Below are 16,546 nucleotides of genomic sequence, written 5' to 3'. Positions count from 1 at the left end.
TAACCTCTGCCTCCCAGGTTCAAGCAATTCTCCTGCCTCAACCTCCCGAGTAGCTGGGATTACAGGCACAGGCTGCCATGCCCAGCTAATTTTTTTATTTTAGTACAAACAGGGTTTCACTGTGTTGCCCAAGCTGGTCTCAAACTCCCGAGCTTGGGCAATCCGCCCGCCTGCCCACCCGTCTCAGCCTCCCAAAGTGCTAGGATTATAGGCGTGAGCCACTTCGCCCAGCCGTCTCCTGAATAGACTGCAAACAACTAGAGGTCAGGGATGATGATTCAATACATATATATTGGATACTTACTATGTGTTGGACCCAGTGCTCGGGTTATATGTACATATTTGAGACCTCCACATCCCTGGGTCTGAATCCTCTACTTCCCACTGCAACCATGCCCCTCCCAGTCCCAGTAAGTAAGAAAAAAGACCAGGAGGGCCAAATCCGATACCAGGGTCTATCTTAGGGAGGGAAGGGACCTGGTTGGGGGGAGGGGGATTCTGAGGAGTGAAACCACTTCCTGTGTAGCTAGTTCCTGTGTTGACAGAAAGAACAGAAGAGGAGGTAGGGTGGAGGGAGCAGAGCCAGGGATTAGGGGGCTACTGAGGATCTGGAGATGAGATGGCCAGGAGTCTTCCCCACCATGAGCCCCCTCCACTCCTGCAGCTGGAAGAGTTTTTCCCAGTCTTTGTGCTCCCCTGGGGCGAGAGAGACTGAACAAGCTGTTTGGGTGGGAAAAGAGAATGGAGGAAGTTGACAGGGATGGGCGGGGCCCGTTGGGGGGCTGACCAGGAACCCAGCTTCCTGCTCAGTACCCAGGCATCCAGCCCCCAGCTCACCCCCACCCCTTCCAGCCCCCACTCCACTCAGGAACTCAAGGTTCCAGCCCTTCGCCCAAATCCCAGCCACCCCTCCCCCACCAGTTTCTCCCCTCCAGGGAATGGAGGCTGAGAGACCACAGGAAGAAGAGGATGGTGAACAGGTGAGCTGGGCACAGGGTGGGGAGGGCTAACACTGGGAAAGAAGGGAGGTGAGAGGACCTGGGGCAGAGATGTAGGGGCCTTGAAAGGCTTGGGCAAACTGAGGCAGGAACAGAGACACACAGAAAGGAAACGGGCCACTGGCCTAGCCCCCTGTCCACTCCACCTGCTTCAACCACCACTGCTTGACTAGAATGGACATATTTTGGCATCAGGAACCCCCTCAGGATGAGCAAGGCTGGCCCCCTCCAAATTCCACCACTCGGCCTTGGCGATCTGCTCCTCCATCCCCTCCTCCTCCACGGACCCATAACACAGGTACCCCCACCTACCCAGAGAGAGCCCCGACCCTGGTGCCCACATCCTGACCCTATTACCAAGGTCCACTCCGTTGTGGGCCCTCTCCCGACCTCCTCTGGACTCCCTCTGGGATTCCCCATTGCACCCCCTCTCCTCTGATCCAAAGTCCCTAATCATGTCACCCTATCCACACTCCCCCACGGCTCCTGTCTGCCAACCTCTCTGGGTCTCTGAGCCCTCCACCCGCCTCTCCCCAGCCCTGGGACCCCGCTCGGCCTCCCTGCTCTCCCTGCAGACTGAGCTCCTTCTGGACCTGGTAGCTGAAGCCCAGTCCCGCCGCCTAGAGGAGCAGAGGGCCACCTTCCACGCCCCCCAAAACCCCCCAATCCTAGCCTCTGCCCCACCCCGTCCTATTGAGGACAGAGAACAGCTCTACAGCACCATCCTCAGTCACCAGGTAAGGCATCCCCCCAGGAGGCAAACCCAGGCCTCCTGGTCTCTTGGCCCCTGTTGTCTTTTGGGCTCTACTTCTGCTTCTCCCTAGGCACCTGCCACATCACCTTCACGGGAAATTTCCTATATGCCTCCCTATGTCAACCCGGGTTCCCAAGGGTTTCCTCCCCTCAGACCCTCACCAAAGCTCTCCCTTCTCCCTCCACTCCTCCAGTGCCAACGGATGGAAGCCCAGCGGTCAGAGCCTCCCCTCCCCCCAGGGGGGCAGGAGCTCCTGGAGTTGCTGCTGAGAGTTCAGGGTGGGGGTCGAATGGAGGAACAAAGGTCCCAGCCCCCAACACACACTTGCTGAGACTTGAGTCCCAACCAGCCCTTCCTCACCCCTGGGCTCAAAGCTGGGCAGACCATTGCATGCCCTTAACTCTTACGTGGCAGGGGTACCACAGGCTGAAAGACCCAGCACAAATCTCAATATTCATCGCCCACATTACCTTCCCTGGGAACTGGACTGGGTGAAAGTCCTCAAACTCTGGGAACAGGCAAGGTGAAATGGTGATTTAACTCCCTCCCCAAGTCCTTGGGGGCTTGAGACAGGAAGCGGGAATCCCAGGCACCCATCTCAAGGAGTGGCTGGGAGTCTTCCCTGACTTGTGGGGACACCACCTATTTGTCAAGCTACTAGGCAAGGTCTGAGGGCTCAGGCCTCCACCTAAGAGGTTATAACCTGAGAGACAGCTTCATCCTCCCCCCTAGTAAGAATGGAAGGTAGATGGGCACCTGAGAGATGAAGCCTATTAAGACTGTTCTCCTAGTCCCACCACCAGCAGCCCCCATCCCTGAGACTGAGGGGTTTACAGGCTGTGAATGGACCTTTAGCCCTGCCCACCCTCCCTCCCCACTGCTGCTCTGAGTCTGTCTGATGTTTTGATTGCGTGAATAAATGTAATTCCCCTCTAGACTGAAGACTGGTGTCTGGGGGGCCCGGGCAGGGTGAAGGGTAGAAAGGTGAGGCCAGAGGCCGCCTCTCTCCCCAGTCTGGCCAGAGGCCAGCTCCCCTCCCTGGCTGGTTAATTACTGGCTCATTAAGCAGCGGCTGGAGACCTCCCTAATTATCTCCCCCAGCCCCCCTCTCCTGGTTTTAATTAAGTAGAACAGGGAGGGGAATCATTAGAACAAGAAATCTGAACTGAGCTGTCTGTGAACCCAGGCATTCCAGCGGCCTGAGTCCACATCACCTAGATCCCTGATTCAGAACCCTGGTGGCAGACCCCACCCCAGCCGCCACCACGCCCCCACTCCTAGGCGGCGAAGTCCAGCCAGGGGGCCTTCCCATGTTTTTCACATGGCCCGTCTCCTCCCCTCGTCCCCTCTTCCCTCTCCCCTCCTCCACTCGGTCTCAGTTCCTCTGTTTCTGTCTCTCTCTCTCCGCCCCCAGCTCCTCCCTGTTCCTCCTCTCTTCTCCCCTCCTCTTCCTCCCCGGCTCCCCTCCCCCAGCCTCCCTCCCTCGCTCCCCCCCCTTCTCCCTCCTCCCTCCTCCCTCTCTCTCACACACACCCCCGCTTGGGCCTCCTCTCTCTCTCTCCGGCTCCATTTTCTCCGCCGCCGGGGGCCGGGGTCTCCTGTGGGGGGCCCAGCCGGTACCCCAGGTCTCCCTTCAGTGCCGGGGTGAACCCCCGGGGGAGCCGGGAGCCGGGGGCAGACGGGCGGGGGTTGGGGCGGAGGGAGCAGAGGCCCCAGCGAGTTTGGGGGGGAGTAACCAGGCGGGGGTTGGGACAGAGCAGGGAGGGGGCCTCAAGGCCCCCCCCCAGCTATGGACGAGAGGCTACTGGGGCCACCCCCTCCAGGTGGGGGCCGGGGGGGCCTGGGATTGGTGGGTGGGGAGCCTGGGGGCCCTGGCGAGCCTCCCGGTGGCGGAGACCCCGGTGGGGGTAGCGGGGGGGTCCCGGGAGGCCGAGGGAAGCAAGACATCGGGGACATTCTGCAGCAGATAATGACCATCACCGACCAGAGCCTGGACGAGGCCCAGGCCAAGTGAGTGCCCCCACCCCGGGACCCCACACAGACCCAGCAAACCCCGTTCACATGCTCTGAATCTTCTGGGAGCCCCCCAACTCCAGGGCCCTCTTCAGGATCCAACAGCTCTCTTCTCTCTTTACTCCTGGGAGCCCCTAGAAAAGTGATCCCTCTCAAACCTCCCTTCACCCCCAGGCCCTGAAACCTTCACAGAGGGAACCCCAGGTGGCCCCGCTCCCCCTCCTAACCTTTTGCTGACCCCCAGACTCCCCTGGAACAGCCCCATCTCCGGAGCCCCCTCTGGCTCCCAGACTAAGAAACTGTTCTTGGGCTATGTTATCTTCTCCCCTAACTCTCCACCCAGCCCCTTCATTCTCTCCAGATGTAGAGACCTCCACACCCCTCTCCAGAGCCCCTAAAGCTCCTCTCTACGGCTCAGCCAGACACTAGGTGCATCAAAGCCCCCCACCTGCTCAGCCCCAGGACCCCTTCACACACAGGATCTCCCCAGTCAGCTCGGCAGCCCCAGCCCCACTCTGCCACCTCAAACTCTGACTCTTCTCAACCCCAGCCTGTCTCTCTACCTCTGAAACCTACCAGGTCACCTTCCTTTCCCCATTTACTCCCACAAATTTCCGCCTACCTTTCTAACCATCTCCCAAAGCCCCCAGCCTACCAGTGGTACCTTTAGCCTGCGGCTGCATCTTCCCTGTGCCTCCCTGAAGCCGAGCAGCCTCCCCCGCTCTGGGAGCTGATCTTTTCCCAAGAACTCCCCTCCCCAAAGCCATTCCACCCCCAATCCGCTTCCTCCACAGACTGACCCTCCTCCCTGCTTGTTCTCAGGCCCCCTGCTCTGTTTCTCTGGCTCCTCAACTTTTCTCTTTCCCCACTCCCACTCCTCCCAAGGAAACACGCCCTAAACTGCCACCGAATGAAGCCTGCTCTCTTTAGCGTCCTGTGTGAAATCAAGGAGAAAACCGGTATGTGGGTCCCCCCGATTGCTCAACTCTGGGGACAGAACCCTGTTCACTATAGGGCTAGAGTGTGGCAACTTGGGACCCTGAGGAAAGTGAGGAGTCAGGGGGACTGGGAAGGAGCCAAAGCCTGGGAACTTGGCTCTCCAGGAGGCACCAGGAGGACTAAGCACTGAGTGTGGGGTCCCTGGGTCCCTAAGTCCACTGCCTGCATGCTAGGCCTCAGCATTCGAAGCTCCCAGGAGGAGGAGCCGGTGGACCCACAGCTGATGCGCTTGGACAACATGCTTCTGGCAGAGGGTGTGGCTGGGCCCGAGAAAGGGGGTGGCTCAGCAGCAGCAGCTGCAGCCGCTGCAGCCTCTGGGGGTGGCGTATCCCCTGACAACTCCATCGAACACTCGGACTATCGCAGCAAACTTGCCCAGATCCGTCACATATACCACTCGGAGCTGGAGAAGTATGAGCAGGTGAGGAGAGCAGGCTAGGGTGGGTGGAGGGAAGGGCTCTTGCAGGGGATCCCATGCCCAAGGGGCACCTACTCACCAGCCCACGGGCCACCACTACAGGCATGTAATGAGTTCACGACCCATGTCATGAACCTGCTGAGGGAGCAGAGCCGCACCAGGCCCGTGGCCCCTAAAGAGATGGAACGCATGGTGAGCATCATCCATCGAAAGTTCAGCGCCATCCAGATGCAGCTCAAGCAGAGCACCTGCGAGGCTGTGATGATCCTGCGTTCCCGTTTCCTGGATGCTAGGTGAGTGCAGGGACCCAGGCTGGCACCCAGCACTGGTCTCCTTCCCATTCCTCTCCAAGACCCTGAGCTGCCATGCTGCACAACATGGTACTCCATGACAATGGTGACTCTGGGGTCATGCCATGCAGCAGCACTGCCAGGACGCCAATGTCCTCCTCACAGCTCTTCTCCCTCCTCTGTAGACGAAAGCGCCGTAACTTCAGCAAACAGGCCACTGAGGTCCTAAATGAGTATTTCTACTCACACCTGAGTAACCCATATCCCAGTGAGGAGGCCAAGGAGGAGCTTGCCAAGAAGTGTGGCATCACTGTCTCTCAGGTATTATGGGGACTTGGGGAGGAGTTTTCAGGCAAAATGCACTCATCTCAGCCAGGTGCAGTGGTGTGTTCCTGTAATCGCAGCTAGTAGGGAGGCTGAAGTGGGAGGATCACTTGAGTTGGAGACCAGCCTGGGCAACAACATAGTGAGACCAGGAAGAAAAAAAAATGCTCTCACTCACATCTTACCCAGTAAAGGACTTCAGAGGCAAAGGTTTCTACCTGACCCTCCTTTCTGCCCCACAGGTCTCCAACTGGTTTGGCAACAAGAGGATTCGATATAAGAAAAACATCGGAAAGTTCCAAGAGGAAGCAAACATCTATGCTGTCAAGACCGCCGTGTCAGTTACTCAGGGGGGCCACAGCCGTACCAGCTCCCCGACACCCCCTTCCTCTGCAGGTGGATCCCACTGTTACCCTGGCTGACTGCTATGCACATTTCCTGTGTTTGTTCCCACTTCCTGTCTAGGCAAGATGATAGCTGAGAGGGGGCCTTTTGGGTGAGAGGGACCAAGCTGAGACAGGCTGGAGATGTCGGGGGGCAGAGGCCACTCTGTGAAGTTTGTTCTGCTTTTCTTCCCCCGGGAGGCCAAGGAACAGCCTGCTCTTTCTGTGTGTTGGAATGTTGCTTTGTGGATAACTGGAGTATAGTAGCATGTCCCCACAGGGCTAGTATGAGGGCTTTCTGGTAACTGAGAGTTGTGGGTCATCCCCTTTCTACCATCACCGGCTCTGTTACACTCTTCCCTCTTTGTTCTCCCAAGGCTCTGGCGGCTCTTTCAATCTCTCAGGATCTGGAGACATGTTTCTGGGGATGCCTGGGCTCAACGGAGATTCCTATTCTGCTTCCCAGGTCAGACGCCCATCTCCTCTTGAGTAGGACTTTCCCCAATTCCATTTTCCCTACTTTTGGATATAAGACCTCTATCCTCTGAGGCGTCTCTTCACTGTCATACCTTTCTCTGCTCCCTGCAGGTGGAATCACTCCGACACTCGATGGGGCCGGGGGGCTATGGGGATAACCTCGGGGGAGGCCAGATGTACAGCCCTCGGGAAATGAGGGTGAGTGGATCCTGAAGCCCCTCTCTGTCCAGTTCTCGCAGGACAGAGGGGCATTTTCCCTAGTAGTATGCCCACACAGGGTTCCCCAAGGCCTTGTCTGTTTTCTATACTCCGTCTCTCCCTTCTTCCAGGCAAATGGCAGCTGGCAGGAGGCTGTGACCCCCTCTTCAGTGACATCTGCAACAGAGGGACCAGGGAGTGTTCACTCTGACACCTCCAACTGATCTTGATCATGCCCCTCAGGGTCATAGGGGTGGGGGCTCTCACAAGGCGACTCTTGAAGAGGACGCAGGCATCCAGAGGACAAACCCCAAATACAGAACAAGCACAAGACAGAGGAGGGCCAATGGGGTCATCCCCTCCCTAACTAGACTCTGTGCTGGGGGTGCTAATTACATGGCAGGAAGAATGGGACCCCTAAGGGGAGTGTGGGGTCTGTCTCCCCTTTTTTTCCATCTTTTACCTCTCCCCCTTTCTTTACTACACAGAAACACACACATACCCAGAAACCTATTTCTCAGACCCCTTTTTCTCCTCTCTCTCTCTCTCTTCCCCCACACCTCAGCCACACACATACTCCCACTTGCAACTATTCTGTTTCTCTCTGGGCTCCCCCACTTTCCCTTCCCCACCCCACTTATATACTCTGGAATCCGTGGAGACGCCAGCCCTGCCCAACCAGAGATGCCAAAAATGGGGACATGACTTCTGGACAGAGGACATGGGCCACGCCCCCGTGTATCCCCACCCCCACCCCTCCAGACGGCTTACTTACCTCATACGCAGCTCATCTTAAACCAATAGAATCGCTCGGTGGACGAGAGTGTCTGACTCAGATATCTACCTCGGAGGGAGTTTCTGCTACTTTAGGGAATTATTGACTGGGCTTTGGGGTTGAACTTTTTTTTTTAAAAGAAAGAAAAAGAAACCCTGGGATCCATCTGGTTTTTTTTGTTGTTGTTGTTGCTGTTGTTTTTTGTTGATGGTGGTGGTGGTGGTGGTTCTTAATTTTTAATTTAGTTTGGGGAAGTAGTTTTTTTTTTTTTTTTTTTTTTTATAAATATGTTGATTTATTGTCTTTTTTTATATCTTGCTTTCCCATATTAGGGGTGATAGCCAAAGGGGTCCTGGTAAGAGAAAGGGGGACAAACAGAACTGGTCAAGAGGCCCCCTGGCTCCCGGCCTGTCCATCAGGAAGTAAATTTTACAGGGCACCAAGCTTTGCCCCCTAAAATCACTTAGGTGTTTTTTGCTCACACAGGCAGGTTTCTGCCACATTTGGTGTGGAGGCAGTAAAGGACTTGCCTGGTGGCCTCCCATCCCGCTTCTTCCCACAACCCTTGGGCGGGGCTGGACTCAATAATTTTGAGGAAATTGAAGATGCAATCTTCCCCTGTGAGTGACATGTCTTTAATTTTTAAAAAAACGACTATTTGAAGATTGGAAGGGGAAGAATGGAAAGGGAGTTATTGCCAAATATGTTAAATATGGTTTGGGTGCTTGTGTATGTATCTTCCTCAATTTCCCCAGAAATGAGGTATCTTTTTGTCACACCAAAATCAAGGGGTAGGGAGAGGGAGGAGGTTGCAGAAAGCCAGGTGTGGGGGAAAGTAAAATCAACACTGTCTCATCCTCAGCCCTGAACCCTACCATCTGATCCCCTCAGACATTCTCAGGATTTTACAAGACTGTCAAGAGTGGGGCACCCCTCCTATTAAAGATCCGGGCAGGACTGGGGACAGGTTGGAAGTGTGATGGGTGGGGGGTGGGAGGCATGGGCCGGGGGCAGTTCTCTCCTCACTTGTAAACTTGTGTAGTTTCACAGAAAAAAACAAAATGCAGTTTTAAATAAAGAAATTTCTTTTTTCCCTGGGTTTAGTTGAGAATTTTTTTTCAAAAAAATGAGAAACCCCAGAAAAAAAATGACTTTCCTTCATAAAGCTCCAAACAGGTTTCTCCCCATCCCCCAGCCTTGCCTTCACTATGCAGGCCCCATTGCACCCTTGCAAACAACAGCCAGGCCTGAACCCTATTGATGCAACCTTGCCCAGCCAAGATGGGGCTTCAGTGCGTCACCAGGCGGCCCTGAGGGACTGATGGAATAAATATGATGGGGGGCTCTGAGGGAATGAGAGCCTAGAGGGTACACTTCCCATCCCCCAGGAAAGTGGCTGTGCCCAGAGGCTGGTAGTGCCCAGGGGTGGGGTGATAATTATTTCTGGAGTACCTGAAGGACTCTTGTCCCAAAGGCATGAATTCCTAGCATTCCCTGTGACAAGACTGAAAGATGGGGGCTGGAGAGAGGGTGTAGGCCCCACCTAGGGCGGTGGCCACAGCAGGCAGAGGGGCAGACAGAGCCAGGAGCCTGGAAAGAAGCAGGATGGCAGCAGGAGCAGCAGTTGGAGCCTGGGTGCTGGTCCTCAGTCTGTGGGGTGAGCCACTCCCCCCATCCCACTGACCCTCCCTGCAGAAAGCACTTTAACTCCATGCCCCAATTGCCCTAGAACTTTTCCCAGAACCTGAGGAACTGCTTTTCAAGGTCCCTCACCCACCTTGTCCAAAGTTCATTAGCCCTTATCTCCCTTCCTGCCCCTCTACCATGGTGCTGTCTCCCAGGAGCAGTAGTAGGTGCTCAAAACGTCACAGCCCGGATCGGTGAGCCACTGGTGCTGAAGTGTAAGGGGGCCCCCAAGAAACCACCCCAGCAGCTGGAATGGAAACTGGTAAGCAGGGCTCCTGCTGCAGCCTCCCAACTTCCAGGGAAACCAGCAATGATTTGCATCCCCGTCGCCCTGCCTCACAGTCCTTTCCTGAAGGCCTTGCACTGTTTAGGCCCCTCTTCTCTGCTTCCAGAACACAGGCCGGACAGAAGCTTGGAAGGTCCTGTCTCCCCAGGGAGGCCCCTGGGATAGTGTGGCTCGTGTCCTTCCCAATGGCTCCCTCTTCCTTCCAGCTGTTGGGATTCGGGATGAGGGGATTTTCCGGTGCCGGGCAATGAACAGGAATGGAAAGGAGACCAAGTCCAACTACCGAGTCCGTGTCTACCGTAAGGATTCCAGGGCCTTCTCCAAGGCCCCCAACTTATCTAAGAAAAAGCCTTCAACCCCAGCCTTGGCCCACAAGGGCCTCTGACTTCCGCTGGCCCCATTCCCACACACACAGTTTGAGAACCTTTACAGTTACAGCCTCTGATTGGATTTTTTCTCCTTCAGAGATTCCTGGGAAGCCAGAAATTATAGATCCTGCCTCTGAACTTACGGCTGGTGTTCCCAATAAGGTAGCGGAAGAAAGCGGAAGAAGTAGAAACCGGTCCTGTGAACAGGAGGGGAGTGGGTGTGGGTGTGGGCGTGTGGCATCTCTCATTTTCAAAGGACTCTGAGGTCACCAATCTTTCCCCAGGTGGGGACATGTGTGTCAGAGGGAAGCTACCCTGCAGGGACTCTTAGCTGGCACTTGGATGGGAAACCCCTGGTGCCTAATGAGAAGGGTGAGTCCTAAGGTGCCCCTCAAGCTGCTTTCTCCCTGATCTCGCTCCTATACCCACCCTGGGATAACTCGTCGTATCTTCCCACCATAGGAGTATCTGTGAAGGAACAGACCAGGAAACACCCTGAGACAGGGCTCTTCACACTGCAGTCAGAGCTAATGGTGACCCCAGCCCGGGGAGGAGCTGCCCATCTCACCTTCTCCTGTAGCTTCAGCCCAGGCCTTCCCCGACGCCGGGCCTTGCACACAGCCCCCATCCAGCCTCGTGTCTGGGGTGAGCAGAGGTGGGGAGGGCTCCAAGCTCACATGAGCACATTCTGGAAGTCTGGCCCTCAGGGAAAGAGGGAGTCAAGCCCATGGTCACCAGGATCACTCACAGGTATAACTCTCCACCTCATAACCCTTCTAACTCCCAGAGCCTGTGCCTCCAGAGGAGATCCAATTGGTGGTGGAGCCAGAAGGTGGTGCAGTAGCTCCTGGCAGGACCGTAACCCTGACCTGTGATGTCCCTGCCCAGACCTATCCTCAAATCCAATGGATGAAGGACGTGAGTGACCTGGAGAGAGGGGCTGGGAGGTAGGGTGAACCACAGCTAGCAACAGGGAGGAAAGAGGGCTAACAAGGGAAAGGCAGGCTAGGAGCTGAGGAGGATGAGAGGGTATCTGAAGACGTGGAGACAAAAAGATAAGAGTTTTGAAATAGTCTCCTCTCCCATTCCCCCACCAGGGTGTGCCCTTGTCCCTTCCCTCCAGCCCTGTGCTGATCCTCCCCGAGATGGGGCCTCAGGACCAGGGAACCTACAGCTGTGTGGCCACACATCCCAGCCACGGGTCCCAGGAAAGCCGTGCTGTCAGCATCAGCATCATCGGTCAGAACTCTCCCCAAGCTCTAGGGACCCTGGGGCTAGGGTGAGGGACAGCACAGGCTCTAATTTCCTGCCCCATTCTGGCCTTATCCCCAAGAGCCACCCCACTTCTCCCTCCGTGTACCCACACTCAGGCCTCCCCTGCTGCACCCAAATTCTTCCAAGAGAGCAGCCAAGCCTCTCCTTCTTTCCTCTGAACTAAAGAAAGGGATAGACTTGGCCAGGTGTAGTGGCTCACACCTGTAATCCTAGCATTTCGGGAGGCGAAGTGGGCAGATCACCTGAGGTCAGGAGTTCAAGACCAGCCTGGCCAACATGATGAAACCTCGTCTCTACCAAAACTACAAAAATTAGCTGGGCATATTGGTGGACACCTGTAATCCCAGCTACTCGGGAGGCTGAGGCAAAAGAACCGCTTAAACCTAGGAGGCAGAGTTTGCAGTGACTTGAAATTGTGCCACTGCACTCCAACCTGGGCGACAAGAGTGAACCTCCGTCTCAAAAATAAACAAAACATGAAAGAGAAAGACTCAACTGGGGCTCCCACTAAATAACCCTCTCTCTAACTGGATCTAACTTTGTCTTCCAGAACCAGGCGAGGAGGGGCCGACTGCAGGTGAGAGGTTCGATCAAGTCAAGGAAGCAGAAGATAGCCCCCAACACATGTGACTGAGGGGATGGTCAATAAGAAAGGAATGGTGAGTGGTGAGGGCTGTGTTCTCAATTTTCCCTGTCTCTCTACAGGCTCTGTGGGAGGATCAGGGCTGGGAACTCTAGCCCTGGTCCTGGGGATCCTAGGAGGCCTGGTGACAGCCGCCCTGCTCATTGGGGTCATCTTGTGGCAAAGGCGGAGACACCGAGGAGAGGAGAGGTGAGTGGAGAAAGCTAGACCCTTCAGACCTAGGGCTTCCAGGCAGCAAGCGAAGGGGGGCTGGAGGGTGGAATGACAACGTGCAGCATTCTCCCCAATCTTCCTCCTCAGGAAGGCCGCAGAAAACCAGGAAGAAGAGGATGAGCATGCAGAGCTAAATCAGTCGGAGGAACCTGAAGCAGGCGAGAGTGGTACTGGAGGGCCTTGAGGGGCCCACTGACAGATCCCATCCATCAGCTCCCTTTTCTTTTTCCCTGGAATCATTCTGGCCCCAGACCAAGTCTCCTGTATTCTCTCTCCTGTATAACCCCACCTTGCCAAACTTTCTTCTACAACCAGAGCCCCCCACAATGATGAATAAACACCTGACACATCTTGCCCTTGTGTGTCTGTGTCTGTGTATGTGTGTGTGAGAGACAACCTCACCCCTACACCCTTGAGGGCCCTGAAGGAAAGGGACTTATCCCCACATTTCCCCATACTACACCAAACATCTACTCAAACTGGGGAGGAGATGCTTCTGTTGAGGGAGAGAAGGAGGAAAGGAGGGAGGAAGGGAGGGAGGGAGGGAGGGAGGGAGGGAGGGAGGGAGGGAGGGCGAACTTGGGAAGAGATCCCATCAATACATTTCACCTTTTTTATTGAATTTGTATTAAAGGAGGTAGTGAGGAAGAGGAAGCACTTAAGAGTCAGAATCCATGTTAGACTCTGGGGAGTGAAAAATTAAATTAAATCAGTAAGACGGGGAGTGGGGGAGAGTCAGAAGGAGCCTTGCCCACCTTTCAATATCAAATCAAGAAATCAGGGAAAGCAAAGACTCAGAAGAGGAGAAAGACATTCTCTCAGTCCATCCTCCTCCCCCAGGGCAGACGATTACAATATTACTGAGTGAGCCTCTGAGCAGAAGACTCTCCCATCCTATGTCTAGACGTCCCTAAGCTGTCCTGCAGAATGGCCAGGGCTGGCCTTAGCCAACAGAAATAGAGGGGTCAAGGGGATCCAGGAGTAAGGAAGGGTCAGCAGGAACCCCCAATACTGATTCTCCTCTGGCTGGAGGTGGGCAGGAAGGAGTTATAGCTCAAATACTGAGCAGCCAAAAAAAGAAGAAGATGGCGAGAAACAGGAAGAGGGAATCCTGCCAGCTGGAGGCCGGGTGACCCTGTCCCAGATCCACACCTGTGGGAGAGAGGAAAGCTGTGGAAGCACATGCTCCTAGGCTGGGAGGGGGCCTGAGGGGACTGACAGGGCTCCCTGATGGAAGCTGAGTGTGACTCTTACCTGTACCCCGGCGGAAAGGCTCATGGGTATTGAAGACAGTGGTGAAAAAGCCAAAGGGAAAAGCACCAACACCAAATGAGAAGTGGAAGCCCCCGGTATCACCAAATGGCTGGAATCCCTAGGGAGGTAGAAAAAGTCAGAGGGGAAGCAGGCAAATTTGTCAAGGAAGAGACACAACTGGACAAGAAGACTCACCCCTCTGCTCTCTGGAGCTGGTCTCTGGCCCTGGGGACGGGGTGGAGTTTTTAATCTGAGGAAGAAGAGAGAGGAGATTAACAGGGAATTTTCTCCTCTCCTCTTCCACACCGTTTACCAAGGGCAAAAACCTTCAATCTTCCCTGAGCAACACCTCCAGTCTCTCACCTGGGATCCTGGGGCTTCTGGCTCCCTCGCCCATAAAGCGGGACAACCTTCTCTCTGCTGATCCCAGCTTTACACACTGGACACTCTTGCCGCTCTGGCCGTGTCTCCAGCCACTGGGGAGAAAAAAAGTGGTTTCCAATACACAAGAGGGTCTTCCAGCTCCTCAGACCTTCCCATGTCCCTCTTCATATCCTGAGTACCCACCTGATGAAGACACGGCCAACTGCATGGGGGAAAAAAAAAAAAAAAAGGTTAAAATAGCTACAGAAAAGAGATACACAGATCCCAGACTTTGCATAATCCGATCTCACCCCTCTTCCCAGGCATTACCTGCTGTTGCTTTTCAGATTTTCTGCAACCTCTACCATGCCAGCCAACTTGGCCTTCCTGCAGGTCTGATCTTCCAACACCTAAAGCTCTGTCCATCCTCAACAATACTCAACCTCTCTTTTCTCCTCTCCCCAACAAACACACACAAATTTTCGTGCCCTCTCTTTTCTGCCTTTCAAGTTAGTTTCTAATTCCCTTCAGCCATCTCTTTCCAGGTCTCCTTTTTTTAACTCCAACCCCATCACTCCAAACCAAACTCCTTTACTAGCACATTCCCCCATTACTCCTTTTCCTCATTTTCAAGCTAAATAATGTCCCTATCTTTACAACCCTTTAACCTCTCAACTCTGCCCCACCACAGGGCCCTTGTCCCCAGGTTTGTCATACCAACCCACTCCCAGATCTCATCTGAATGTGATTCATATTCCCTGGTTCTCCCCAACTCAATTGATACGTGCCTCCCCTAACCTTTGCGTCTCATCTGTTTCCACCTGCACACCTAAGAACCCTCAGTTCTCTGGGGTAAGGTGGCTCGGGTCTCTCACTGTCCCGCCACTCCCCGCTCCACCTCCTCTTCTCAGCACATCACATGCCCCAGGCTCCTGGTTCCTAAGACCTTCCTTTCCACAGATCTCGACGGTACAGACATTATCGTCCCACCCACAACATACCAGCAAAGTCGTATGTCTGTCTCCTGTCGGGCGTCACCTATGGGACCTGCCCTCTGATTATCTGTATGACTGTATGATTCCTCTCTCCTAGGCTCCCCAGTAATAAGTCCACCGCCTTCCACTCCGCCCCCCCCCCGGTCGATTCTCACCAGTACAGGTGGCCACACACACTGACCACAGCTTCCCGGGCAGTCTCCAAACATATATTACATTCGAAGGTCGCGCCCGCCCCGCCCCGCTCGCGATTTGGCCCTTCGGGGCCCCCGTCCTCCTCCTCCGCTGCTGCCATTGCCGGTTTTGTTTCGCCCCACGTACCCTTCAGTCCCCCCAAATACACAAACACACGCCCCAACAAACCAGAAACCACCTCCTGCACACGATCGTTGGGCAGGCTTCAAGGTTCCCTAATGACTATTGGTACGAGCGCCTGCCAGTCACAAAGATTCAAAAGAAAGGATTGGCCCAAAGGGTGGGGGCGGGAAAAGGTTAGTGCGGTCCTGCCTTCGCCCAGTGGCTATTGGCTGATTCCGTCGAAGTCAATGTGCAGTGCCAAGGGATTGGTAATAACTCGCTACACTTGTCGCCTGGCCAGGGAGGGCTTTATTCGTCTGAGTAGTTGCCAGTCATAACCAAAGCCAGAAGCAGTTTGCTTGGGACTACCTATAGGCCTCACCCACTATCAGCCCCTTTCTTTCCTTCGTTTCCTCTTTTAGAGAATGTCCGGATTCCTGTTGGACTTTGGAGCGTAAGGCTCCAAAGCAACTCATTGGCTAGAACTTGACGGAAAATGATGGTTAAGTAAAATGCGCCGGCGCAGCACGCGGCGAGACGGGGGTGGGCCAGTCTTGTGAGGGTTGAACCTTCTGTTGTTCCACCCCTTCACCCCTATCTATCGCTATGGTGACCGCTCTACAGTTGGCGAGGTTCGCAGTTCAAAGTCTTCGGCTCGTTTCATCCGGGTCCTTCAGCTGTGGACTTTCTGCTGATTGGACCTTTTCCTTCGCCCCTGATTGGCCGGCATTGGGAAAGACGGCGAAGAGCTAGGGAAAGAGGGAAACGCTAGGGTCGCAGGGTTCAAAATGGCTTCAGCCTTCTTGGGTGACGTAGAGAGCAGAGCTTGGGTCTGCCACTCCCTTTTTGTGAAGGGAGCCGAACTGGGATAAGCCCGACGTTTGGATAGTGAGAACATCGATCTGCGGCGCTGGTGTTAACCCAACGCATTCGGCTGGACGACTCAGCCCTCCCCACTTTAGGTGATTTACAGAGCAAAACCAAACTAAAGATCCACCCGTTTCTTAATGTGGCACAGAGTAAAACAGGATTGACTTCAACTCTGTTTTAAACCTTAAGAGCAGAAAAGCTCTGGCCTCACCCCCTTTGTGAGTGGTGCAGAAGGGGCAAGGTCCGCCCCTTTTAGGGAGACCCGCGGGGTTTAGACCCGCCCCTTCCTCCTTATAATTTTCCCAGCAGAAATAGAGTCTACCAGGGCTGGACCCCTGGGAGTCTGGGCCTTTCCTATAATCACTGACCCTCACTGTGGCCTAAGGAGCAAAACTAGCTAACAGCCCTCCCACTACCAGTCCTCTTCCCGAGGGCATGTAACTCACGAAGGGTAAAGGTGTGGCTAGAGGCGGGACCTTGATAAAAGGTCCCATGTGACTCAAGAGTAAGGAAAGATGAGAAGTTAGCAGTTGCGTAAAGAAGGACTGGGGCAAGTGAAAACAAGGTTTAGGAAGGAAAATACTGAGAGGGAAAGGTGGAAATGAAGAGTGAAGTGATGGAATGATCCTATTAAAGGGATAATGGGAGTGGAGGAAGAGAAGAGGGG

The 16,546-nt window shown here is 54.7% G+C and overlaps 4 protein-coding genes and 1 long non-coding RNA gene across 17 annotated transcripts in view; 3 read left to right on the top strand and 2 right to left on the bottom strand.

Moving 5' to 3' along the window:
* The window catches only part of NOTCH4 (notch receptor 4), a 32,191-nt gene extending 29,505 nt beyond the window's left edge, over nt 1-2,686 (top strand). For 4 of the 10 annotated variants that reach the window (XM_032268961.1, XM_032268960.1, XM_032268966.1 and 1 more), the window contains 4 exons: nt 922-980; nt 1,194-1,296; nt 1,536-1,735; nt 1,946-2,686. In XM_032268961.1, the coding sequence (XP_032124852.1) occupies nt 922-980; nt 1,194-1,296; nt 1,536-1,735; nt 1,946-2,083 (500 nt within the window). In that variant the 3' untranslated portion in view covers nt 2,084-2,686. Of the gene's footprint in view, nt 1-528; nt 563-921; nt 981-1,193; nt 1,303-1,535; nt 1,736-1,945 lie in introns of those variants that run through there. The other 6 variants (XM_032268971.1, XM_032268969.1, XM_032268968.1 and 3 more) reach the window with 5 other exon arrangements.
* Nucleotides 1-4,560, bottom strand: part of LOC116543448 — a 117,635-nt gene extending 113,075 nt beyond the window's left edge. Inside the window, exon 1 of the long non-coding RNA XR_004265582.1 lies at nt 4,430-4,560. This is a non-coding gene — a long non-coding RNA (uncharacterized LOC116543448). The remainder of the gene's footprint in view (nt 1-4,429) is intronic.
* Nucleotides 3,255-8,728, top strand: PBX2 (PBX homeobox 2). The gene is made up of 9 exons (XM_032268972.1): nt 3,255-3,762; nt 4,651-4,724; nt 4,938-5,185; nt 5,285-5,475; nt 5,658-5,793; nt 6,039-6,192; nt 6,557-6,645; nt 6,768-6,854; nt 6,986-8,728. Exons 1-9 carry the CDS (start codon nt 3,542-3,544, stop codon nt 7,076-7,078), a joined length of 1,293 nt encoding a protein of 430 aa, XP_032124863.1. The 5' UTR covers nt 3,255-3,541; the 3' UTR covers nt 7,079-8,728.
* Nucleotides 8,729-9,017: 289 nt separating this feature from the next.
* On the top strand, nt 9,018-12,456 carry AGER (advanced glycosylation end-product specific receptor). 3 transcript variants are annotated; one of them, XR_004265578.1, is made up of 11 exons: nt 9,018-9,286; nt 9,471-9,577; nt 9,708-9,900; nt 10,067-10,131; nt 10,254-10,341; nt 10,432-10,614; nt 10,757-10,916; nt 11,067-11,208; nt 11,795-11,821; nt 11,950-12,076; nt 12,188-12,456. XR_004265578.1 is itself a non-coding variant. In XM_032268974.1 (11 exons), the coding sequence occupies exons 1-11, from the start codon at nt 9,235-9,237 to the stop codon at nt 12,282-12,284; spliced, it is 1,212 nt and encodes a 403-aa protein (XP_032124865.1). In that variant the 5' UTR covers nt 9,018-9,234; the 3' UTR covers nt 12,285-12,456. The 3 variants fall into 3 exon arrangements, 2 of the variants coding, with proteins under 2 accessions (XP_032124865.1, XP_032124866.1); XM_032268974.1 differs by having other exon boundaries at nt 10,757-10,887; XM_032268975.1 differs by having other exon boundaries at nt 10,757-10,887; nt 12,163-12,456.
* Nucleotides 12,457-12,699: 243 nt separating this feature from the next.
* RNF5 (ring finger protein 5) lies at nt 12,700-15,119 on the bottom strand. 2 transcript variants are annotated; one of them, XM_032268986.1, is made up of 6 exons: nt 14,868-15,119; nt 13,922-13,940; nt 13,718-13,830; nt 13,550-13,604; nt 13,355-13,472; nt 12,700-13,252 (listed from the first exon to the last, which is right to left on the bottom strand). In XM_032268986.1, exons 1-6 carry the CDS (start codon nt 15,005-15,007, stop codon nt 13,155-13,157), a joined length of 543 nt encoding a protein of 180 aa, XP_032124877.1. In that variant the 5' UTR covers nt 15,008-15,119; the 3' UTR covers nt 12,700-13,154. The 2 variants fall into 2 exon arrangements, with proteins under 2 accessions (XP_032124877.1, XP_032124878.1); XM_032268987.1 differs by lacking the exon at nt 13,922-13,940 and having other exon boundaries at nt 14,868-14,957.
* Nucleotides 15,120-16,546: the final 1,427 nt, after the last annotated feature.

The sequence above is a fragment of the Sapajus apella genome, unplaced genomic scaffold (genome assembly GCF_009761245.1).
Source record: "Sapajus apella isolate SASKATOON/1434 unplaced genomic scaffold, GSC_monkey_1.0 scaffold188, whole genome shotgun sequence".
Taxonomy (NCBI): domain Eukaryota; kingdom Metazoa; phylum Chordata; class Mammalia; order Primates; family Cebidae; genus Sapajus; species Sapajus apella.
The sequence above is the reverse complement of the archived record's forward strand: the minus strand, read 5'-3'. Positions and strand labels throughout refer to the sequence as shown.